General features: G+C 56.7%; 1 protein-coding gene across 1 annotated transcript; it reads left to right on the top strand.

The window, feature by feature from the left end:
- The first annotated feature begins 438 nt into the window (after positions 1–438).
- On the top strand, positions 439–13,693 carry SNTA1 (syntrophin alpha 1). Its single transcript, XM_066199022.1, has 8 exons — positions 439–781; positions 3,061–3,246; positions 10,248–10,446; positions 10,532–10,739; positions 10,808–10,938; positions 12,096–12,292; positions 12,376–12,563; positions 12,834–13,693. The coding sequence occupies exons 1-8, from the start codon at positions 517–519 to the stop codon at positions 12,924–12,926; spliced, it is 1,467 nt and encodes a 488-aa protein (XP_066055119.1). The 5' UTR covers positions 439–516; the 3' UTR covers positions 12,927–13,693.
- The last annotated feature ends 11,170 nt before the right edge of the window (positions 13,694–24,863 follow it).

Genomic DNA, 24,863 nt, shown 5'->3' with positions numbered 1-24,863 from the left:
TGGTGCGCGGAGAAGCTGTGCCGGGTGTGCGACAGGCGGTGCGGGGCGGCGAGGGGCGGTGTGGGACAGGCGGTGCGGGGCGGTGAGGGGCGGTGTGGGACAGGCGGTGAGGGGCAGCGAGGGGCGGTGTGGGACAGGCGGTGAGGGGCAGCGAGGGGTGGCGCGGTGTGTGACAGGCGGTGTGGGACAGGCGGTGTGGGACAGGCGGTGAGGGGCGGTGAGGGACAGGCGGTGCGGGGCGGTGCGGAGCGGTGTGGGACGAGCGGCGCGGTGAGGGGCGGCGAGGGGCGGCGCGGTGTGGGACAGGCGGTGCGGGGCGGCGAGGGGCGGCGCGGTGTGGGACAGGCGGTGCGGGGCGGCGAGGGGCGGTGTGGGACAGGCGGTGCGGGGCGGCGAGGGGCGGCGCGGTGTGGGACAGGCGGTGCGGGGCGGCGAGGGGCGGCGCGGTGTGGGACAGGCGGTGCGCGGGGCGCTGAGGGGCGGCGCGGAGCCGTGTGGGACGCGGAGCGCGCGAAGATGGCGGCGGGCAGGCGCGCCCCGCGCACCGGGCTGCTGGAGCTGCGCGGCCCCGGCGGGCAGTGGCTCCGCGTCCTGCTCACCCTGGCCGAGGACGTGCTGGGGGTCAGCCCGGCAGACGGCCCCGGTCCCGGCCCCGAGGCGCCGGCGGCGCAGCTGAACGGCGGCGAGCCGGGCTCCGCCGCGCCCGAGGCGCTCGCCAACATCAGGCGCACCGTGCGCGTCGTCAAGCAGGACGTGGGGGGGCTCGGCATCAGCATCAAAGGTGAGGCCGGGTCCGGGGGTCCCGGGGCGGCGGCGGGAGAGGGGCACCGGCCCCGGGACCTGTTGCTGCTGCTGTCCCGCGGCTCGCTTGGAGCGAACCCCGCGGCTCGCGGGGCTGGGGTCGGGGTCCTCACATCCCCCAGCCCCAGCTCGGGACGGGGAGGGGGACACGTGGCAGTGACGGGAGCCGGACCATTCCCAGCCTACGGAAAGAACGATGATTTGGCGCGCGGAGTGACCGGGCAGTGCCTGCCCGCCGTGCCCCGGCCGGGGTGAGGGACCCCAGGGTTTGTGAGCCGGAGCGGGCTGCATGTCCCCCGCACCCACGGGTAGAGTGCTGTCTCACGGGCCGAGTGGGGTGCAGGAGGGCACCCCGTTACACGAAAATTGACCTTTGGCAGCCAAAGGGAGGGCTGGGCCGGCGTGTCTTTGTCCCACTGTGTTCCTGAGCTGGGAAATGCCCCTTTAAAACTGTCAGCGAAACGAAGGGAGCGATGTAAAGCCCCTGGAGATCTGCCGGCGCTGGGTGGGGTGTTAAACCAGCGCGCTCGGGCTTGGTGATGTGTGCTCGCGGGAAGCCTCCGTGTTTAATGTCTGTTTTCCCTCCCAAGTTGTCCCGCTCCTCGGTGACTCGCTGAACCTCAGGCTGGAAACTTCTTAGGGCAGGGGTGGTGTTCCTGCCTTTCTGCCTGCCTTTTGATTTTCACGCGGCTCCGAGTGTGTTGGAATCTGTGAAAGCAGGATGTAAAGGGCAGCGGGGAGACAGGGACAGGGCTGTCACGGAGCGTGGCTGTGAAAGGCAGCGGGCTCGGCAGCCCTGGGGGCAGTGACAGGGCAGCTCTCGCCTCCTGACGTGGCTTCTCCTCTCAGCTCAGAGGGGACACAGCCGCAGCCTCCGGCTCCCTCTGGAAGTGGGGAGGTTTTGCAATGTGGATATGTGGGTGCTGGAACTGGATCGACGCTGCTGGCCGTGTCTGCAGGGTGCCCCAGCCTGCCAGCCCTTTTTTTGGGAAGCACAAACCCCCTTTCGTAACCACCCCTTGGCTGCCAAGTAATTGCTTGCCCTGTGGCTCTCCCAGGAAAGGAGAAACTTCCCTTGGTTCAGTTAAAACTTAATTTTTGCAGTGACGTCTGTGGAAAAGAAGAAGTTGCCATCAAAACTGGGCAGTGGAAGCTGTTGTGGAGGGTGGGGCAGCCTTGGTAGGGCAGGACATCACTCCTCACCGGGCCGCTGGCATGTCACTGTTCATGCGCCAGCCGTGTTTCACGGAGGGACGCTGGGTGCCACCCGGGGCGTGAATATCCTGCCACGGGATGTGGCTTGGGGCTGGCAGGACAGCGGGGAACCGAGTGAGAGCCGGGCTGGCAGAAGTTTTGAGCCCTGGCAGGGCTCTCGGCGCTGGCAGCCGGGCCAGGAGCCGCTGCCGCAAGGCCAGAGCAGCCCCCGCCGGGGCCTCTGACAGCTGATAACCGGAGCCCTCGCAGGGCTTGGCAGGCGGCTGAGCGAGGAAATGCCTGTGGCACTGGCTGGGAGCAGTGACAGCGGGCTGGGCTCAGCATCTCCCTCTGGGATGAGGATCATCTCCGGAGACTCCTTGGGACAGGCTGTCCCAGGGCACATCGGGCACTGCTGATCCCTGGCTGCCACGGGCAGTGGCTGCTGCATCCCTGCGCCCTGGCACGGAGGCAGCTCGGATCTCCCTGCGGGTTCAAAAGTCGATGTGCAAATTGATCTCCTGAAGCTGCCGGGAGTTTGAATAACATTCTTTTAGTCGGAACAGTGAGGAGCAGCCGGTAAATAGGGCTGCTGTGTGGACAGGAACACACAGCCAGATTGGTTCACCTCTGCCTGGCTCTTTGGCCTCTCCAAAAACATTCAGCTGTCTTATCTGTTGAGATCATAAAGTCCTTGGAGCCAGGATAGTTGCTCAGCACACATGATTAATAATGCAAATAAAGATACACTTTCCTGCCAAAACCGATGGGGAGATGGCCAGGTTACATGTTCGCTCTGTGAATAATCTGTGACCAGTCTGAGTGGTTTTGGAGCAATCAGTCCATCAGCTGTAAAGCCTCATGGTACTTTGCCTGCAGTGGTTGGTACAGGTGTCCTGTGGGTATCTGGGGGAGTGGGCAATGGGCTGACCTGGCACAGTGCACTGAGAGCCAGCAGAAAGGCTCAGCCTTGCTGGGACCATCTGGTACCAGAGCATCCCCCTCCTGCCCACCCCTCCGGGCATTCCTACAGCTACAACCGCTCCCTGTCTCTTGTGTTTGAAGGTGGCCGAGAGAATAAAATGCCCATCTTGATCTCCAAGATCTTTAAGGGGCTGGCAGCGGACCAGACCGAGGCGCTGTACGTGGGGGACGCCATCCTCGCCGTCAACGGCACCGACCTGTCCGAGGCCACGCATGATGAGGCCGTGCAGGCCTTGAAGAAGACGGGCAAGGAAGTGATCTTGGAAGGTAGGAGACAAGGATGTGATGGGGGCAGAAGGGTCCTCCTCTACTGGGATGACACAGTGGGGGATGTATCATCTGCAGCTGCATTTGCATACTCTTTCAAATGGAAAACAACATATGCAGAGTAATTTGTCTGCTCATCCGGAGAGCTGGAGGTAACTGCTGGGATCTCCCTGTCTCCTTCCGGAGAGGGAGGGATGTGTGTGCCAGTGCTCCATGCCCAGAGGCACTGTCTCCCTGCTGTGGGACCTCAGACAGGCAGCAGTGGGAGGTGTGGGAAAAGTTTCTGGGATATGGGATTCTTTCACTGCACAGCATCACCCCCACGTCTGTAGTTCCTGGGGCAAGAGAAAATATTTTCTGCTTTTCTCGTGGTTTTAATTTAAACCCACATTCTTGGCTGCTGTAGGTTTATGCCAGTGGAGAGGGGGTGCACTCCTGCTGAGCACCTTGGGGTTTGCTGGGCGGGTTTTGGGCTGGTGGAGGGTGAGGCAGGGCCTGCTCAGGAACTACTCATCCAGGGGATGCTGCCTGCCTAGGGGATCCCTGGAAACTGAGGCTACAAACCTCCCAGGGATGCAGCCTTCACCACCCTGGAGCAGGCTGTTCCCTGGGAACAAGCTTCCCCTTGGTACCAGGCAGATGGTCCCTGGTGTCTCCCAGCCCTGAGGGGAGCCCTTCTTGGGGACTGTGTGAGGGTTGATGGGATGGGGCCGTGGGAGTCCTGAGGGAGAGACCCCATTCTTCTCTGGTTACCCTTCACATCACATGTGTCCAGGTTGTCCATGTTTGCTCACCCTCTGCCAGCTTGGCCAGGCTCGGATGAGCATCACAGATCTGTCCCTCAGGAAAGGAGCCGCCTTCCCCTCCCCTCACTTCCAACCAGTCTCTGGGGTCACCTGGTTTAACAGGGTGGGTGTTGGCACCAGAGACCCTTCCCAGATCCCAAAGGGAGGTTTGATTTGGGGACAGTGTTCAGGGCTGTCCCTGGACAAAGCAGTTCTGTGTGCTGTGCTGCCAGCCACCACTGTGGCTCCGGCTTTCCTGTGCCTTCCCCAGATTGTCTCAGCTCCAGATTTTCATTTTTAGCTTCGCTCAGCCCTTTCTGCTGTGGGTTCCTCCTCTCCTGGGAGCCTCAGGACCACGGTTCAGCCAGAGGAATGTGCTGCTCTGCACAGCTGCTGGGAGTAGATAGGGTTGGTGGTGGGGTGGTTTTGTTGTTTTTTTCTGACCAAAGAGAAATACAAGAGCTTCTTTCTTTGTGAGTCTGCAAAATTCCTGCCTGGAGCCTCTGCTCTCGGACCACCCTCCCTCCGTTATTTTCTGTTCATCCTTTGGCGTGGGTTTCCTTTCTGCCAGAGCTCCTGCCAGAGGTGGAGAGGAGCTGCCCTTTCTGGAGAGAGCAATTTCTCTCCCTGGACCCTTCCTTCTGCATCCCCTGGGATCCAGGTCCCCTTCCTGGGAGGCAGCTGCAGGCAGGGCCTTTGCTGTAGCTTGCTGAGCTCAGGTATGACCTACTGGGCTTCTTAATTAATTAAAACTCCCAGCAAGTACCCTTAGGAGGTGACTGGGGCTTGCTGGCTCCCACTACAGCAGTCTGGAGCTCTGGGATGAGTTTGCATCTGATGTTCCTGGGATCCAGCCAGAACAGGGAAGGAATCTCTGTTTCTCATCTGATCACTGATGTCACTGATAAATGTGGTACATCTCCATCCTCTCCCTGTTTTTGGGTTTGCTGGCACAGTCCAGCTCTGCCATGGGGGTAGTGGGGCTGGCCCTGTGCCATGGTCAGGCTGTCACTGCCCTGTGGAGGTGGTGGCCTGCCTTGTACCTGCCACCCCTGTGGCTCTCCAGGAGCTGCCTGGCCAAACACCCTGCCCCAGGGAGAGGTGGCAGGGGCTGGCCTTAAAGTGCCTGAAGGGTGTTAAACAGGGAAGATCCCTGTTGCCTTCTGCTTGGAGAAGGCAGAGCTTGAAAAAGAGCACCTTAACATTGTTTAAACACTTTCTGGTCTCTTCATGGTGCCAGGTGTGGCTCCAGCTTTCCTTATGGTGCTCTGAGTGCCAAACCAGAGTATTTGGGACAGCCAGTGTCTGTTCACTCCTTGCTGCTCCTGGCTGCAGTCATTCCTGGGATTCAGAGTTTTTAGAGTGGTTTGCAGGTGGCATTTCAGCAGGTTACAAAACTGGGAGAGCTGGCACCTCCTCACAGGGCAGTGAGCTGGGCTGAGCCTCCCCAGAGTGGCAGAGCTGGGAGTGATATGTTTTAATGTGAATATCAGCAGTAGCTCCACGTGCCAGATTTCACCCTGGGCTGCTCAGCTTGGCTTCAGGCTCCTGGGTGTCATTGCTGCCCAGGCGTGAGGACATGCAGATACCTCTCCATGTGTCCTGCCAAGATTTTTTTTGGATGTGCCAAACTACTCTCTTGGTATTTGCAGGAGGACTTGGACTGTATTTATATTACATTGTTATTTCGGGGAAAGTTGCTCTCCCTTGCCTTATTTTCCCCTTGTTTTTTTTTTTCCTTATTTTCATTGCTTGGAATCCAGAGACTCTCTGTGGCAGGGGGAAGGCTGATAAACATCCTTCCAGCTGCTCTGGGAAGGGTTTTCCTGGTGAGGCCCCTGTGCTGTATTGTCATGGGGGAGAATGGGGAGCAGTGGGGAGGAGGAGTTGGGGTAGCTGTGGGCATCTCACATCCGTGACTTATTTGCCATAGGGATGCTCCTGGGGCTGTCGCTGCTCTTTAGGATTTGCTTGGCCAAGTAATTGCTTGGAAGTTTGAAATTCAGAAAAATGGGTGCTGGGAGAGAGTGGGGCTGGGGATTCTCTGGAGTGCTGCTTGCCATAACCGTGGGAAGGAAGGCTTTGGATCTGCCCCGGGGATGATGCTGAGAAGAGATGGGGCACATCTGCCACCTCCACACCTCGCTGCTCTGAAGCTTTGCTTTCCCTAGGGAGTTTCCTGGGTTTGTTTCTCCTCCCTGGAAACAGAGGGTTGTCCCATGATCTGCCTGCTGACAGTGCAGCACAGGGGAATGTTTAGCAGAGAGCTGGGGCATGGAATGTGGCACTGAGTGCTGGGGCAGGATCCTGGGGCAGGAGGGACAGCAGTGGTGCCTCACCCTGCAGCATCCCATGGCAATTTCCTCCTGGGGTAGAAGGACTTGGGCTGAGGCCGCTGGGACGGGAGCTGCTGTCGTGTTCATGCCTGGAGCCGGGGCAGGGCGTGGGTGGGGTGCTGGGGACTGTGGTGACCCTTTGGAAGCACATCAGAGCATCGGGTTGGAGCTGGCAGGTCCTTTCAGGGTGTCTCTTTGGGATGTGTGTTTGCTTAGCCCCCAGTTTAACATGCCAATTTTGCGTCATTAATCCTGAGGCAGGGAGGGACCAGCTGGAGGTGGGATTAGCATTTCTGTAGGGCCAGCACTTGATCTCCAGAAACTCTCTGGAAGATTTCCTGATGTGGTGGCCTTGCTGAGCTGTGTAGATGCTGCTGGGAAGATTTTGGCAGGAGAAACAGCAGCACCATCCTACTCCTGACCAGAAATGGAGTCTGGAACCTCTTCTTTGAATGCACACTGTGATCTGCAGGCTGAAGCAGAGTGTGCTGGTGACCCAAGCAGTGGGAGAGTGTTCTTGAACCTGCTCTGGGTGTCCATGTCTGTTTTCCTGCCTGGAGGAAGCATTGTGGCTCCTCAGTGCAGCTCTGCAGGTCAGGCTTGGCTCTGAGCAGTGCTGAGCCGTGGGGATGTGTGGGGCAGGTTGTGCTGACTCAGGATCCAGGGTGCCAGGAGTGGTTGTTTTGTGATTGTCCTTGTGAGGGATGGGCTGATGGAGAGGGAGAATTTCTACTCAAGAAGTAAAACCAAGGAATTTTGATGGTTCTGTCCCTTTCTGGCATGCTGGGGAGAAAAAAAAAAACAAACCAGTTGCAACAGAGAGGCAGATGCAGGGCCTTTGGTTAAACATGTCCCTGGTGCAGCTCACTCCAGGGTTCAGGACACATGGGATGCTCCAGTGACTGGGAGCCCCTGTGCCTCCACCTGGGCCCTGGAGAGGCACTGTCCAGGGATGGGTGGCCACACACCCTGAGACTTTTGCTGTTCCACAGTTAGTGCAAAGCCCTGAGCAGTTAAAGGTCCTATTTGTCCCCTGTCCTCTGTTCTGGCGAGGATCAATGGGACAGGCTCTTTCCCTGGAGAGCCCACGAGCCTTTGGAGGCCCTGTGGATCAGCCCAGCAGCCACCGAGGGCTGTGTGCCTGCTGTAGGTGGCTTTGAGCCAACCGCAGCCAGGCAGTGTTGCTGCTGCCCAGTGGTTTTGGGAGGGTGCAGGCTGCCAGGGAGCAGGCAGGAGCCCCCCACTGCAAGGTGCTAATTAGAAAGAAAAGTTAGAGAATTACAATTACCACTAGCAGAGGTGATGCATGGTATGGTCTGAGTTGTCTGCTTTAATGTAATGGAGGTAAGTATTTAATCCATTCAATACCAACTGCAGTGAAGGGACTGGCAGAAGTGTAAGTTAGCCCGCTGTGAATCCAGTGCTGGGGTGACTGGAGGGGACAGCAGCTCCCATGGCATGGTGACCTGGCCTTGGCCGGGGAGCGCCGCAGCCTCCAGCACCTCCCAGCCCCCCGTGCTGGCTCAGGAGCCCCTGTGCTTCACAACCAGCCTGAAACGCTCCTTAAAGCCACGTACCGGAGACACACAGCCAGCCTGTTGCCTCATCCTCCGTGCCCTGTCCCGGACTGGGCACTGCTCCTGTCCTCCGCGGCTCCCTCGGGACGTGACCCCGCCACCGCCCAGCTAATGCCGGTGACGTCCCCCGCGTGCCCGGGGAGCCAGGGGCTGGCGCAGGGACACCGCTCGGGTTTCAGCGGCTCAATGGCATCTTTCTGAACTCCAATTAGTTCCCAGGCACCGGGATAATGGCAGGTCCCCGCTGCCAAGATTAATGGCTCGGATGCCTGCGGGAACGTGGCTATTTTTGTAACGGGAGGCGCAGGGCACGAGGCTGGTGGCCCCCCGCCGCCGCCTTGGCCCCGGGGCCGCCGCGGGTGACCCGGCCCACGTGGCACAGCAGCGCGGCCATTTATAGCCGTGTCCCGCAGAGCACCGCGGGGCTCTGGCTCCCCGCAGCTCCTGCCGGGCTGTCAGGATTTAGGGTTTTAGGGAGCTCACTGGGATAGCATTGAAAGGGGAGAGCACAGTTTAGTCTGAGTTGGAAGGGGCCCAACAGGATCATCCAGTCCCAGCCCCGGCCTTGCACAGACACCCCAACAGTCCCACTCTGTGCATCCCTGAGAGTGTCCAAACATTCCTGGAGCTCTGGCAGCCTCGGGGCTGTCACCTCGGGGGAAGATGGAAGATGGGTGGTGGTGGTGGCCAGGTGAAGTTTGGGAGTGGGTGGCTGTGTGCAGACTCCTTCCTGGTGGGAAAAGGGCTCCTTTTTGGCAGCACATCAGGCTGCTGGGGCTTGGCTGCAGCGATGGAGCTGGGCCCATCCAGCCACCTACAAGTGTTGGCTGCAAAGCCAAGCTCGTGTCCCCCATCCTGCCGCTCACTCTACTGGCTTGGACCTGGAGTGGAACCAGCCAGGATGGCTGGGGACATGGCTGCAGGCATGTGTGTGTCCTGTGGTGTTTTCCTAAGGGCCTCCAAAGGGAAACCCTTCCCTGGAGTCAGTAGCTGGTCCCTCACTGCCCCAGGGGAGGACCAGGACTGGCATCCCGCCTGGTCAGCTGGAGTTTTTCAGCCAGCATTGCCAAACTCATTTTCAGGATGTGGCTGTTGGGCCCCATCAATTTGTGGTGCCTTTCATCTCCTCCTTCCCCCAAACCTCTGGAGCCGGCTGCCATCCCAGCGTGGCTCTGAGGCCTCTGGCTCTGGAGCCAGGCCGCTGGGGACTGATTTCTTGTCCCTGGTTTGAGGCTCACAGGGTAGGGCTGTGCAAGAGGAGAGCACGCTCTCCAAGGCTTTTCCTGGGGCCAAGCCAGGGTATTTGAGAGCTGTTCCTCAGCTGGCAGCAGGACTGGCTGTACCAGCACAGTTTGGACTGTGTAATTTTGGCCTGGGACTCTTTCCCATTCCCCACCCCTGGCTGTGTGTGCTGCCCCAGGGAACTGCTCAGGCCTGGCTCTGTGAACTGATCTGGATTAAAGGGAAGGAAAAAGGGGGGAAAGGCCGTTTTAATCTCTCTTGCAGAGCTCCCAGGCTGGGATGGTGGGGCTGAGGTCCTGGGAGGGTTCAAGGTGTCATGTGAGGGTGGGGAGGCCCTGGCACAGGGTGCCCAGAGAAGCTGTGGCTGCCCCTGGATCTCTGGAAGTGTCCAAGGCCAGGTTGAATGTGCCTTGGAGCAGCCTGGGACAGTGGAAGGTGTCCCTGCCCATGGCAGGGGGTGGATTGAGATGGGCTTTAAGTTCCCTTCCAACCCAGACCGTTCTGTGATTCTGTGATAAGCAAAGTTCTTCCATTCCTAAGGCAATTGCTCTTATCACTGAGGCCACAGCCTCCCATAATTGTCCCTACCAGCAGGACCCTTTCCCATTCCTGGGGTTAGTGTACAAACCCTCAGTTCTCCCAATATCCACGCAGTGCTCCATCCCCCTGCACCATGCAGGAAACCCCACTGACATCTGCACAGATCTTCCCCTTATCCTCTACAAGCTCTGGCATGAATGTGCCAGCATGAAGGTCCCTTTAATGCTGCTTGAAGTCCCCAAAAAACGGAATGAGGGGATTGGATTGGGATGATCTTTAAGGTCCCTTCCAACCCAAACCATTGTGTGATTCTGTCACTCCCTGTGTGACCTCACCCAGCAGTGCCACCCCTGCACCCACAGGGGCAGGGGACCCACAGCACAGCAGCCACAGGTGGCAGCTCTGGGGAGCTAATGGAGGGGTCACCAGGTGATGCAGGGAGGGTGCAGGGGTTTCAGCAGGGTAGGATGAGGCTGCCCTGGCCTGTGCCATGCTCTCAGCGGGTGCTGCCTCTCTTCCAGTAAAGTACATGAAGGAGATCTCGCCCTACTTCAAGAACTCCTCGGCGGGGGCGACGGTCAGCTGGGACCCGTCTCCTGCTGCCCAGCAGAAGCGATCATCCCCGCTGCTGCCCCCTCGGGAGCTCCGGGAGAGCCGGAGTGTCCCTCTGAAGATGTGCTACGTGTCCCGCAAGTGCCTCCCCACCGACCCGGAGCACAGGTCAGCGCGTGGCGCCGGCGATGTCACCGCGGCGCCCCGGGGAGGCGGGGGCGGGCAGGGACTCACGGGGGCCGTGTCCCTGCAGGTACCTGGAGGTGTGCTCGGCAGACGGGCGCGTTGCCCTCTTCCTGCGGGCGAAGGACGAGGCCACGGCGCAGTCGTGGCTCGGCGCCATCCAGGCCAACGCGGCCGCGCTGCTGCCGCGGGTGAAGGAGGAGCTGCGGGCACAGCTGGCGGGGGCTGGCACGGTGGCCGGACGGGACGTCAAGCACGTGGGCTGGCTGACCGAGCAGGTAGCCCCCGGTCCCCCGCCACCCCGTGCCGCCGTGCTGCCCGTGGCCCTGACCCAGTCCCTTTGCAGCTCCCTAGCGCCGGCACCAGGAACCTCCTGGCCGTGCTCACGGAGAAGGAACTGCTGCTGTACGGGAGCCTGCCACAGAGCCGGGACGCCCTGGGCAAGCCCACACACAGCTACCCCCTCATCGCCACCAGGTAGGGGCCGCCAGCTCAGTGCCTTCCTGCCCCGCTCGAGGAGAGGATGGTGGCGGTGCCTGGGGGCAGTGGTAGGGTCTGGGAGTCAGGGCAGGAGCCAGGGATGGTGTCAAGGGCTGGGGGTCAGGACAGAACTCCAGGGTGGTGGTGGTGGCAGAGGCGTTTGAGGTGATGGTAGAGTTCAGGAGTGGTGGCAGAGCAGTGGGGATGGTGACAGTGTCCAAGCGTTAGCGGTAGAGTCTCAGGCACAGTGCGGGGGCTTAGGGCGCGGTGACAGTGTCCAGGGGTGGTGTCAGGGCAACGGGCACAGCGGCGCTGAGTCGCGGGGGTGCGGCGGGGGTTTCGGGCGGGTGTCGAGGGAGGGATTCAGGGCGGGGTTCGGGGCACGGCTGCGGCGGGGTTTTGGGGTGGGGGCGGGGTCTCGGGGCGGGGTTCGGGGGCGGGGGCGGCTCCAGCGCGGGCGCTGCGGGGCCTCATCCGCGGGGCTGCAGCGCCCCCTGGCGGCCCCGCCGCGCGGCCGCCGCGGAGCGCAGCGGGGCGAGGCGCTGGGGCCGTGCGGGCTGCGGGGCCGTGCTGGGGCCGTGCCGGGGCCGTGCTGGGGCCGTGCCGGGGCCGTGCCGGGGCCGTGCGGGGCTGTGCGGGGTACAGGATGCGGGGCTGTGCTGGGGCCGTGCCGGGGCCGTGCGGGGCTGTGCGGGGTACAGGATGCGGGGCTGTGCTGGGGCCGTGCCGGGGCCGTGCGGGGCTGTGCGGGGTACAGGATGCGGGGCCGTGCTGGGGCCGTGCCGGGGCCGTCCGGGATGCGGGGTAGTGCTGGGGGAATGCGGGATGGTGCTGGGGCTCTGCGGACTGCGGGGCAATGCTGGGGCTGTGCCGGGGCCGTGCGGGGCTGTGCTGGGGATGTGTGGGGTACGGGATGCGGGGCTGTGCTGGGGCTGTGCGGGATGTGAAGCGAGGTTTGGGCTGTGTGAGGAGCGTTGATGAGGTGCGGTGCTGGGATGTTGTGGTGTGTGGTGCCGGGGCCGTGCAGGGCTGCGGTGCTGGGGCGGTGCTGGGATGTTGCGGTGCCGGGGTGCGGCACTTGGGCGGTGCAGCACTGGGGTGCGGCGCTGCCGGGACCGTGCGGGGCGCGGTGCTGAGCGCCGGCCGTGCCGCAGGCTGGTGCACTCGGGGCCGGCCAAGGGCTCGGCGCTGTACGAGGCCGAGCGCTCCTTCGCGCTGCGCGCCGGCGGCCGCCTGGGTGTGCAGACCCATCTCTTCAGCCTGGAGAGCCCCCGAGAGCTCGCCCTGTGGACGCGCCTGCTGGTAGACGGCACTCACGGCGCCGCCGAGCTGGCCCAGGAGGTCTCGGCAGGTCAGCGGGGGCCAGGGGGGGCCGGGGGGAGCTGGGGGGGCAGCGGAACCCCCGGCTCATCCATGTCCCATCCCCATCCTCAGCCTGCACGTGGAAGGGGCAGGACTGCACCCTGACCGTCCACATCGACAAGGGCTTCACCATCTCCACCAGTGAGCCCGGGCTCAGCAGGACCATCCTGCTCCAGCAGCCCTTCGAGAAGCTGCAGATGTCCTCGGATGATGGCACCAAGATGCTCTACCTGGATTTTGGTGGGCCGGAGGGAGAGATTGTGAGTTGGCTTCACCTTCAGCAGCCCCACCCACACTCCTGGGGGCAGAGGGGGGCCAGAGCACCCACCCTGCTTACAGCACCTATCCTGCCTGGCATGGGGGTGACACATGGCCCTGTCTGCCTGCCCCAGCCAGGGTGCACAGCCCTTTCCAGGGCCCCAGTAAAGCTGTGGTGGGTTTGGGGAGCTCTGGGTGGTCCCTGGCTGGAAGCTGGTTGCTGCAGGAACAACCCTCCCCATTGCAAACATCCTTCCTTTCCTTTTTTGCAGCAATTGGACCTTCACTCCTGCCCCAAGACCATCGTCTTCATCATTCACTCCTTCCTGTCGGCCAAGGTGACCCGGCTGGGGCTGCTGGCGTGACAAGGGAGCTCAGCACTGGCCGGAGCAGCCCAAGCCCCCGGCCCATCTATGCACCTCCCTCCTGGCCAAACCAGCCCTGAGCCATCCCAAGGAGACTGCAGCCCCCATGGGATCATGTCACCCCACCAAGGAAAAGCACCATCAGCCAGGAAAAACACCTCTGGGGCGTTTGGGGGCAGCAGTGGGGTGAAACCCCTCTTGGATGGCAGCACCAGGTCTTCTCTGGTGCCTTCTTCCTCTCCTTCCTCGGCGGCTGGAGAAGCCTGTTGGGAGCCCACGAGTGGACACGTGCCCATCACCCCAGTGCCTTGAGAGATGATATTTTCTGTACAAAGAACCCGTTTGTATCCATGTTTTATATTTACATTGCCCACTTCCAAACGCTGATGTGGCAGCTTTCCACACCTGGGTTGGACCCCTCGGAGAGTCCCCAGGCCCTGCAGCATGAGGACCTGTGTCTGTTTTCCAGACAGGCAGCCCACGGGTTGGAGGCCAAACCAGCTCTAAAGGGCTTAAGGGACAGGAACTGCAAGATCAGCTATATTTGCCAAATGTTTCCATATTGTATGGAATGATAGGAACCACTTTTCTCTGTTGGAGTTGGATGGTTCGCTTGGTTTTGTGCACTCTGGGGTCACTTTATTTCTCATTTTGGGGGGAGGGTTGTCAGGTGGCTGCTGCGGAATGACTTCTTTTATGAACCAAAAGATTCTGCATGAAAACGCCTTTTTGGGGGGGTTAAATAAACTTTGCATTGAAGATCACAATGAGCAGGAGCCAAGATCTCTCTCCTGGTTTCACTTGGAGAAGTCAAAAATCAGTTTGTGGGTGGTGCCTGGGCTGAGCCTTGGGGTGTTTTCCATCAGGGGAAGGAAGGGATTTGCCTGGAGGCTGCTGTGAGCTGGTGGTGCTGGGGACACTGCAAGGGCTTCAGGTGGGGACAGAAAGTCTTTAAGGTGCCCAACACTCTGCTGGGGATGGCAGAGAGGGAGAAGCTGATGCCAGCACCAGGTTTGGTGATATTAGATGGGTTTGGATTCCCTGCACTTCAGGATGCTCAGAGGAGGGTGGGCGTCATTTCCAAACTCAAGAAAGTTGTGTTTTGTTTTTTATATTTTTCCAGTAAAAGCAACGGCCTGGCTGAGCAGCAGCAGAGGCTTGGAAAGCTGTTGGGACAACAGGAGAGGGCTCTGTTTGTATCACTGCAGTGCCAAGTTCTGGGTTAATCTCCTTTTGGACTGGCTCTGTCCATGGGGACACCTGGAGTTTCCTAGGAAAGCCATTAGCCAGGGACTAAAACACTCAGGCCACAGGCAGAGGAAAAACAACTGATTAGCAGCAAAATAATGCCAGAGAAGCTGTGGCTATCCCTGGAAGCATCCAAGGTCAGGTTGGATGGAGCTTGGAGCAGCCTGGGATAGTGGAAGGTGTCCCTGCCCGTGGTGGGATGAGCTGGGCTTTAAGGTGCCTTTCCAACCCAGACCTCTGATTCTGTGAATTTTAATGATGTCAGGCATCCTGCTGCCCTGTGAAGGGGGGAGCCTTGAGGGAGGTTTTGGGGTGACACACGTGCTTTTGCCATGTGCTGAACTGGTCCCCAGGACAGGGACCCTGATACTGTGGCAGCCTTTGGGGTGCAGGGGGACAAGTTGCAAAAAGAGGAAGGAGTTCAATAGAAATTGAGAGCAACAAGGGCAGTGAGGTGTGTGTGGTGTGGGCAGGGAGGAACCGTAGAATCACAGGTTTGGGTTGGAAGGGACCTTACAGCTCATCTCATTCCATGGGCAGGGGCACCTTCCACTGTCCCAGGCTGCTCCCAGCCACATCCAACCTGGCCTTGGACACTTCCAAGGATCCAGGGGCACCTGCAGCTTCTCTGGGCACCCTGTGCCAGGGCCCACCACCCTCCCAGGGGAGCAGCAGCACAGTAAGGGTTTATTAGGTGTAAGAAATAGTTCCCATGTGGTACATCAGCACTCAACTGCACAGGTCCTGGCAGGACACGGTGGTGGAGAGGAAGGGGATGTCCCGTTCTTCCCAGCACAGCCCCATGGCTGGCAGCAGGAATCTTCTATGATGAACAAGCCTTTACTTTTTATTGCACATAACTGTCAGATTTCCAGGAGACCTCACAAAATGGATTTGCAAAAGAAAAAAAAAGAGATCCCCTCCGCCCCCATTCTTAACTGTTAAATCAATACAACAAGTAATTTAGAAACAGGTGGTGTATTTTTCTATGATCAAAAGCATGTCAGCACAAGGAAACACATTATTACTGCAATTTACCTTCCTCTTCTTGCCCTGCAGCCATTACTCTTTGGGGTTCATTGCAATAGAAGAGGGAATCACTCCCAATCCAGAGCAGATTTCCTATTAATCTTCTGGACCACAAACTGCTTTGACTTTCCCAGTGCTGCTGCTCCATGCCTGAGCTGGGGAGGAAATAGCTCAGCTTGGAGTTGGATATTTATTTTCTTGCCTTTCTTTGCATTTGGTGATGGAATATGGAGTTTTTCCCCTTCTACATTTTATGGTGGTTTCTCAGCCTCTTCACCCTTCTGGCACCATCCATCACTTAACAGGATCCTTTCCTCAGGGATGCTCCTGCAAAGGGGCCTGTGAATAAGACAATTCCCTCCTATAATGAGGGTCTGGAGCACCAGGAGGGGCTGAGGGAGCTGGGGGGGCTCAGCCTGGAGAAAAACGAGGCTCAGGTAGCTGGAGATCTCTCCCTAAGCCCAGCAGGAATTTGGATTTTTGGGAAGGTGTCTGGGGAGGTGCTGTGAGCACCCTGGGGACCCTGGCTATTTTCCAGGCTGGTGCAATAAAATTGAGGCCAGTGCTCATCACAGACCCCAGACTCTTCGGGGGAAAACATTGCAATTATTCCCTAACGCTCCTAGTTTTCCTAACATTTCCAATGCTCATTGATGTAAATGTCCAGAAACATTCAGACATCTGGAATCACTGAATTTCTCTGCCCAGGGGAGATTTTGGGGTTGGCAGCAGGGACTGTATCCCAGTGCAGGATGGCAACTGTGTGGAGTGATGAACATTCCTGCTTGGGACCCCCACCCTGTTCCCCGGAGAGGAGTAGAAGCTCCTAAGGGTAGAAGCTTCTGCCAGGCAGATAGACTAGTATTTATAAAATAAATATTATGAACTCTGCTTACAGAGCTGGAATGATGGGAACGGGCTCAGGTGAAAGCAGATTTCCTCAGGTCGGTCACTTTGGGGCAGCTGGAGTTTTGTTTGGTCACCACAGCTGGAACAGCTCAGGGCAAGGGGAATTCAAAGGTGTGTGAGTGGTGGGGAATGGGAAGGGAGGAGGGAAAATATCCCTGTTCTGCTCTACACATGGAGCTCTTGGGATGCTGGTTGCCAGAGCAGGGCCGGAATGGGGAATGGAAGTGGAGGCACAGAGGCTTTGGCATCAAAGGCCAAGCCATGCATGGGGAGAGGTGTGTGATCAGTGGGGGTGACAGCAGCCCAGTTCTGGTGCAGTCCCTTCCCCTTTGGGACAAAATCCAGCCAGGCCAGGGTGAGGTGAGCTCTGTTTCTTCCACAGGGAAACCCTGCGCTGTCGGCATCCCCGGCAGCAGCGTCACCAGCAGGAATTCTCCCCAGAAATGGCTTTCCCAGGTTGTAAGACCTGAAAACCAGCCCTGACTGAAGGAGCTGGAGAGGGAAGAGAGAGATGCAGCGGGAAGAGTGATTAGGTTGTCCCCAGGTGTTTGCTCAGCCCCGGCAGAACACAGTTTCCCTCCCGACACCGCTTGTACTTCCATTAGTCAGCTCTGACCTTTCCGTGCCGTAATCAAACAAGACAACCCAACACTTAAATCTGAGTGTTTAGTGCTGACATTTACAATTGGTTCTCGAGCTGGGGAGACCAAATGAAAATTTCCTGGCAGACAGCTTGCTGCAGGGCAAGGGAATCAAATCATTCCTCTGCTGGCATGCTGGCCCCCTTTGGCTGCCCAGTGCAGCAGGCGGTGTTTGGGCTAGGACAGTGTCCTTGGAAGGTCAATATTCACCTGGAGTTTGTGTGATCCCACCCACATCGCCCCATCAGGGCACGAGGAAACTGGATTTGGCATCTGATGGATGTAAACAGCAGAGTTCTTCCCCAGGAGGGAGCCCTGGGGGAGTGGGGAAGCTGTGTTAAATGTTAGGGATCTGAGGCGGTAATGAGGGTGTTTTCTCTCATTCAGTCTTGGCTGAATCCTTGCCTGGAAAGTGAGCACATGGTGCATCCCTCAGTGCATCCTGTGGAACATCCCTGGCTCCACAAGCGCCCCATGGTGGCAGTTTGGCTGTGCCATCCTCCTGCACATACCTGGACAGTGATGGGCTTTTCCAGACCTTTCTCCAGGGGAACCAAGCCCAGTGATTGCCTGGTGAGGATAAAACCTGTGGGACATCGGGGTGTTCTGGGAGCCAAAACACCCCTGGGAGCCCCCAGGTCCTGCATCCATCCCCCTTGTCCTCATGCAGTGCCTTCTGCCATGGGATAGCTTCCCACTTCATGAAGTTAAATCCATTAAGGAAGTGTTTGGACAAGGTTTCCTCACATTGCTGCTCATGATGGTCAGTGCTCCTCCTGCCTCCTCCAAACAGAGCAGTCAGGCTGCAAACCTGGAGAGCACAGCTCCCTTTCCCCTGCCTGGGGTCAGCCTCATCCCAGAGATAGCCTTAAGCAGTCCAAAATGCTCTGAATCTTTTCTTCCTTTGCCAATACAATACTTGAATAAATTATTACATGTGGTTTAATTACAGAACTTGAGCTATCCAAACCACTCTTGCTTCATTTTCCCAGTGTTGCTCCATGTGCTGCTTTCCTGGAGAACCAAAGGGACATCCCATCAGGATTTGACATGAGAACTGGGATGACCATTTGTGTCTACAACTACAGATTCTGGGGGTTGTCCTGTGCAGGGCCAGGAGTTGGACTCGATGATCCTTGTGGGTCCCTTCCAACTCACCAGATTCCATGATTCTATGAAAAGCAACATTTTCTTTTTTAAAGGTTTATTTCTCACCTTTATCAATTTGCACCTAAAAACTGCACTTTAAATGTGATCAGTTCTCAAATGTGTGTTGGTGCTTGAGGCACCCAAACACCCCATCCTGCTCCATGGGTGCTGCTGGAAGCCAGGAATGGGAGGCAGGACCTGATAATTTATCATTCCCCTTGTGTCCACTGGGTTGCTGCTTTTTCCCATGTTCCCGCTCTTCTCTTTCCTTCTGGAAAACGCTTGTTCCTCCTTTTCTGCCTCCCCAGTGCTGGGTGTGGTGCTGGGTGCTGGGTCCCTTCCAGGTGGCTCATGTGACATCTCCATGGGAACAGGACATGATGTGGAATCTCATGGATGGCAGGAGAAATGAGTCATGGATAACCGGCTTCTCCCATTGGAATTAAAGGTAAAGCAAGCTGGGGGAAAATGTTTGAACATTCTCAGGGAGACTCTCCTCCCAAATAACAGGGCAGCTGCTGGGGGAAGCTTTCAGCTGTGTCCTTGGGTGGGAATCTCCTTGCTGGGGGGACACAGAGCAGGTTGGTGTGCCCAGGTGGGACCTCAGTCCCTTTGAGCAGCACTGGTACGTCCCTTTGCCTCTCCCTGCCTCTGTTCCTGGCAGAGCTGGCCTCTCCACAAGGCTCAGGTGGGAATATAAACCCCATTTACCTCATTTCCCACCCCCAGGTGAGGACATTCCCATTTCCTCCTGGGCTGAGCTCTATTTCCTTCCTTGCTATCACACTCTCCTGGAGCTTCACCTCCCCTTCCAGGGCCCTCCTGTGTGCTCCAGCTAAATCCTCTCAGTACCTCACTTCCCTCTGCTTCCTTTTAAGGCTTCAGTAAGAAACTTTTTTGCCTTAATGTAGGCAAATCTTCGAGTTTCTGGACTATTTGCTCTCTCTGCAGTTTCTGTGTAATGTTAGTCTGCTTTCACTCATTTCTACTATTTCTAGTTAAAAATAAAATTACAATAAAAGCCAAAGGTACAGAGGGAGGGAAATAAATGGGTCTCATGCAGCATCCCTGGTCCTGGAAACAGGGAAAAGAACCCACACGTGACACCTGGATCATCCTCCTCACCAGGAAACAAGGAGGCAGTGGTTTGGAGGCCGGTACTAAAAACATTGGGGAAAAATTCAGCAGAAATCCAGATGTTTTCACCCCAGCTCTGCTGTTCATCTTCTTTGGGAGCAGGGATGGGTTGGCTTTGTGCCTCAGCTTCCCTTTCTGTATTATGGGCACATCCCTGCTCCCTCCCAGTGTGTGGTGACAGCAGAAGAAGACCACAATCCTGCACCATGAAATATCCCTAGGAATGAAAACCTTTGGGAAAATTCCTGTAATGTTCTTGTCCATGTATGATCTCTTTCCAAAGGTAAATGTGGTGGCACTTGTCTGTAAGGAAATGCTGGAGTAAAAACCTGAATTGTTCTATCATCTATCTATCTATCTATCTATCTATCTATCTATCTATCTATCTATCATCATCTATCTATCCATTTGTACCTCAATTTAATACATCCATTTAATTTCCCTCCGTGTGTTCTCAAACAGATGAGGTTTCAAGAGGCTCAATTGACACCCAGAAGATAAAAGTTTGTTTTACAGCAATGGGATGAAAAGCACAGAAAATTTGACTTGGTTTTATAGCACTCATTCAGGAGTCCAGAAATGGGATTTAATGTTTGATGTGGTGAGATACAGATGAGACCTATTCAGAGTTCCTGTGTTTTTGTTAGATTATATATTATCAGTGCTGCATGGGAGATTTTTTTCCTCCCCAAAATAATTCCTTCTGAAAGCAGAAGGTTGTTTCTGAAGGCTTTGCTGTACTGGTGACACATCCATGTGCAATATAAATGACCTGTTGTTTCAGCAGATGATAATGGGAATAAATATCAAATTAAAATAAAATAAAATCAAACCATGTAGATCAGGAAAAATTGCGGAATTTCCAATACCCAGAAAGCTCCTGCTCCAGCAAAGGGCATGTAGCCATGGCAACACAAGCCCTCACTGTCACGATAATAAAAAAATATATTATTCTAGGAGAGCTCTTAAAAGGGAAATATACATTTCAGTGAGGTGGGTGATTAAATATTGCGCAGCAAAGTGAAGAGCGCGGCAGAGGAGAAAGTGACACCGTCAGTTCTGCCACCTGCCACAGGTAGGGATGGGGACACAGCCCTGGCAGGAGGATGGGGAGGCAGCCCATGGGCACATCCAGGAGCTGGGCTTTGCTGACCCTCGTGGGTCCTTCCAGCCCGGGATGTTCTGTGATCCAGGACTGCCTCCACCTCCTCCACACTCCTGAGCCCTGCTGTGCTCCTGGAGAGATGCACATCCCCTGGAAAAGGCTGGAGATGGAGGGGCTGTGCTGGTGCTGGTGCTGGTGCAGGGCAGGGTGGGCTGCAGGGGAGCCCCGGGGCCCTGCTGGGGTCTGGTGGCAGCAGCCAAAGCTCCAGTGTCAGTGGGGACATCCCCACAGCATCACATCCCCCTGGATTGCAGGGATACATGGAGTCCTGTGAGCTGCAGCAGCCTTTGGCAAAGAGAAAATAATGGAGAACAAGCATGTTGGCTGAACTTTTCCTGGGTTTGAATTTTGCAAACGGGCTAAAAAACAGTTCTGGCAAGTCAGCATTTCCCCAGTGGTGAAAAAGAGATGTGTTTGCAGAAAACTTGGGAAACAGGGAGAGAAGAAAAAAGCTGTATTTTTCCCTACAAGACACCCAGGGGTTTGTACACAGCGAGAGGCCAGGGGTGAACTCCTTGGAGGAAACGTCCAGGTGTCTGAACCTACCTGGGGTGGGAGGCAGGGCTGGGATACCCTGGGAAAACCACCTTGCTCCAGGGGGGGAGCACCTGGCTGGACCTCCATGTCCCCATGGCCATGCCCTGGCATCCCCAGACAAGGGGCAGCCTGTCCTGGTGGCTGCAGGAGTGTCCCTGGAGGAGCAGGTCTGGAGCCCAGAGCAGGGAGGGATGTCCTGGCAGCCACAGGAGCCTGTGAGTGCTGGGGCTGTTTCATGGCTGTCTCTGGGTTCTGGGATCAGTCTGGGGTATCTCGTGGTGACAGCACTGAGGTGTGGGGTAGAAAACACCCTCCTGGGGTACTCCAGCCTGAATCCTCCCTGTGGGTGCTCTCTGCCTTGTGGAGGGGGGAACCTGAGCTAGGAATGGAGAGAAAGGGAAAAAATTGACCCCAAAACACAGGCTGCATCCTCCCTGCTGTGACCTCTCTGCTGCTGGGATGCCTTAAAGGGTCCCGTGGTGGGATTCTTGGAGTTATTTTGTGCTGGACTTCCATAATTCTGTGGGTCCCTTCCACCTGAGGATATTCAGTGATTCTATGAATCTGTGAACTGCTCTTTCCCCCTCCTCCTGCTGCTGCACACCGCCTGTGGTGACCCTGCCATGCTCACACCCAGCCAAGGCAGACTGCCAGCACCACCCCAGGAAATCTCTCCTGGAAAATATTTCTGGATTCACCTGAGTGCTGAGGGAAGGGAGATGGCGTCCCTGGATGCTGCCTCTGTGCCCTGCACTCCAGGGGAGAGCACAGTCCTGGGGTTGAAACAATCTGCTGCCCAGAGAAAACCCTCCGTGGACATCCTTGCAGCAGGGAGAAGTCATCCCATGGATATCTTGGAGGTAATACCCTGGATTTCTTGATTCCTGGATTTCCGGAGAGCCAGAGATGTCACAGGACTTGGGCACTGCAGCTTGGCTCCACTCTCCCACAGCACATCCCCATGCCAGGGATGCAATCCCAGCTCAGGGCAGTGAGAATGGAGGGGATGGTAATTCCCAGAACCTTCATGTTTAGAGGGAAGCAAGAGAAGCCCAAATTGCCTGCAGAGCACCTGGCAGTGCCACTGCAGCCAGCAGCGTGACCAGCATCCCCTGTGCTGCTGTGGCTTTGCTCATATTCCCACCAAAACACCGGGATCAAGGAGCTGAGAAATCCCAGCTGGGCTATAAACTGGGCTCGAGCCGCCACCTCCAGATCCTGCAGCCAAGGGGGAATTTCCTCTGGACAGGATTTCCAGTCTCCTCAGGCTCCCCTTTTCCCTTGTGGAGGGGCACTGATATCCGTGTCATTATAGCCTAAAGCAGGAATTGAGCTTCTTGGCTCCAGGGTGGTGTTAATGCCCAGCGGAGCCCCGCAGAGTTATAAATATATAAATACATAAATAGCTCCCTTCTCCATTAGAGAGGAAACCCAAAATTGCATCCAAAGCCACCAACAATGGGCCAGAGTGCATCTCTCCAGCCGAAATGATCCCAGGGCTCTGGAAGTTTCAGAAACATCTGTTTCAGGCATCCCAAAATATCAATTTCCCCCCTTCCATGAGATCTATCGACACAGAGTGCAAAATAAGCACAGGTTACAAAAATATTCCTGCAGCTTGGCCAGAGCAGAAAGGTGGGGTCTGGCTGCTGGAGGCTGGAGCAGAGGGGGAATGTCGGGGCTGGCTCTGTCCCCCTGTCACCCTCAGTGAAGGGACACCCTCAGCAGAGCCCGCAGCTCTGCCTGCTGCTCTCCTTTAGGTGCTGTCAAAAAACGGGCGCGGGAGATGGGATAAAGAGGGAGAGCAGGGATCGGAGACCCTCCGAGCATCTCCTTCCCCCCCGGGGGTCACCAGTGCTCCGGCGTGGCACCTGCCGACGGCCAGGGGGAGTTTTTTGGCTCCGCACGGGGGATTTTGGGTCGAGTTCCCGGCTTTGCGGGCGCAGCCGCTGTGCCCCGGGCGCTGCAGGGGGAGCTCGCGGCGTGCGGCAGCTCCATCCATCCCTCCCTCCATCCCTCCCTCCATCCCTCCATCCCTCCCTCCCTCCCTCCATCCCTCCCTCCCTCCCTCCATCCCTCCCTCCATCCCTCCATCCGTCCATCCCTCCTCTTCCCGCCGGGATCCCGCCTCCTGCTCCCGGGAAATCGTCTCCGCTCAGCCCGAGTCTCGTATCCTGCAACTAACTGAGGAGGAATTGGGGGTGCTGACATCCCGCTGCCGATGATCCCGCTGCTGCCCGGGACAGCCGCTGGTGCCTGGGAAAGCCTGCAGGAGAGAAGGCTCCGGGGAGAGCTCCGAGCCCCTGCCAGGGCCTAAAGGGGCTCCAGGAGAGCTGCAGAGGGACTGGGGACAAGGGCTGGAGGGACAGGACACAGGGAATGGCTTCCCACTGCCAGAGGGCAGGGATGGGTGGGAGATTGGGCAGGAATTGTTCCCTGGGAGGGTGGGGAGGCCCTGGCACAGGGTGCCCAGAGAAGCTGTGGCTGCCCCTGGATCCCTGGAAGTGTTCAAGGCCAGGCTGGACAGGGTTTGGAGCAGCCTGGGACAGTGGAAGGTGTCCCTGCCATGGCAGGGGGTGGAATGGGATGATCTTTAAGGTCTCTTCCAGCCCAAACCGTTCTGGGATGATTCTGTGATAGATGCAGAGCTTCATCCTGGCTGGGGCACTGCTAAATCCTGAAATGAGCCAGAACGAGCTGTAGTGTTTAGGCTCAAGGTGCTCAGGCATCATCTGAGCTGATCTCTCTGGTTTCCTGGGTTCTTGTGCTATTTCCAGAAGGAGCATTTGACCCTCTGAGTTTTTGCTGACACAAAACACCCCAGACCCTGCACTACCCTTTATGGGAGGAGCTTTCCTCCTTGCTCTGGTAAAAATAAAACAACCCAAAAACCAAAAAACAACCCCCAAACCCCCAAACAAACAAACACACACTAAAAAACCCCCACTCTCTTTTTCCTCCTTGCTCCGGTAAAAACTCCCCGGGAGATGGGCAGAGGGTGGAGGGGGCAGCAGAGACCCTGGTGACCCCAAGACTCCCTTTGGGAGAAAACCTGGGTGTCAGGAGACTGCTGGGAATCTCACCATTTTTAACAAGGAGGGAGAATTTTCTCCTCTGGTTTCCTTTCCTTCCAGCCAGGGAAGGTTGAGCATTAACTCTGTGCAGGGGGAAGGTGCCAGGGTGCTGCAGGTGGGTCGGAGTCAGTGGGACACCCAGGAACCCCCAGCTCTTTGCACACAGCTGAGACCTGTGGCTATCCCACCCTCCCATGCCCAATTCAGCTCAAGGAAAATTCAGCTCAAGGACCACTCAGCTCAAGATCTCCCTGGGATGTTTTAATTCCTCTTAGCCTTTACCTTATTCAAGGTAACCTTATTTTCCTGCTCCTAATTCCAAGGCTTGCTCTGGCTCAGGACCAAAGCACCAGCCCCTGGGATAACCACAGACTCCTCTTGGCATCAGTGCAGGTATCTTGGATACAAACCCCACGAAAACTGGCTGAACAAGGAGGTTAAATCAACATGTGCAGACTTATTTATGTATCTTCCACTGCTTGCTCTGGGGAACAAGCAGAAAGAAATTAAGGAATTAGGAGTGACTTATCCACCAGGAAGGCTCTTTAGTCTTTTATCTGTATTCCTCATAGGTGCTGTTTTCATATTAATATGAAGACTGTATGTACATAGGAACTTAAAGCACATAGGAGATAGAAAGGGCATTGGATAAATTGGAGATAATTTAGCTTTTATATGTACACAAATATAGATACACACATCATTACCATTTGATTTATGCGGGTGTGTTTACACATACAGATCTTATATTTACATATTTATAGAAATGCTGAATGTATTGGGTCCTGTCAGAGACAGCTTTCAGATAAAAGAAACCCAGGGAGGGAAATGGATGTAAAAAAGGAGCAAACAAATAGAAAATAATGAGAAATCAATAGCCTCACCTTTCTCTTCTGTTACTAAAAGTAAATTACACTGCTGAACAAATACACTTTTTACCCCACAGGCTACTGTGGAAGGTGGTCACCAACAGCCTCCCCTCTTCATCAGCTTGATGGGTTTCTAATTTTCAAATTAAAAAAAAAAAATCAGAACTTTCCTCGGAAAC

Source organism: Chamaea fasciata, unplaced genomic scaffold, assembly GCF_029207755.1.
Source record: "Chamaea fasciata isolate MVZ Bird 193981 ecotype frontalis unplaced genomic scaffold, bChaFas1.0.hap1 SCAF_17, whole genome shotgun sequence".
Taxonomy (NCBI): Eukaryota; Metazoa; Chordata; class Aves; order Passeriformes; family Sylviidae; genus Chamaea; species Chamaea fasciata.
The sequence above is the reverse complement of the archived record's forward strand: the minus strand, read 5'-3'. Positions and strand labels throughout refer to the sequence as shown.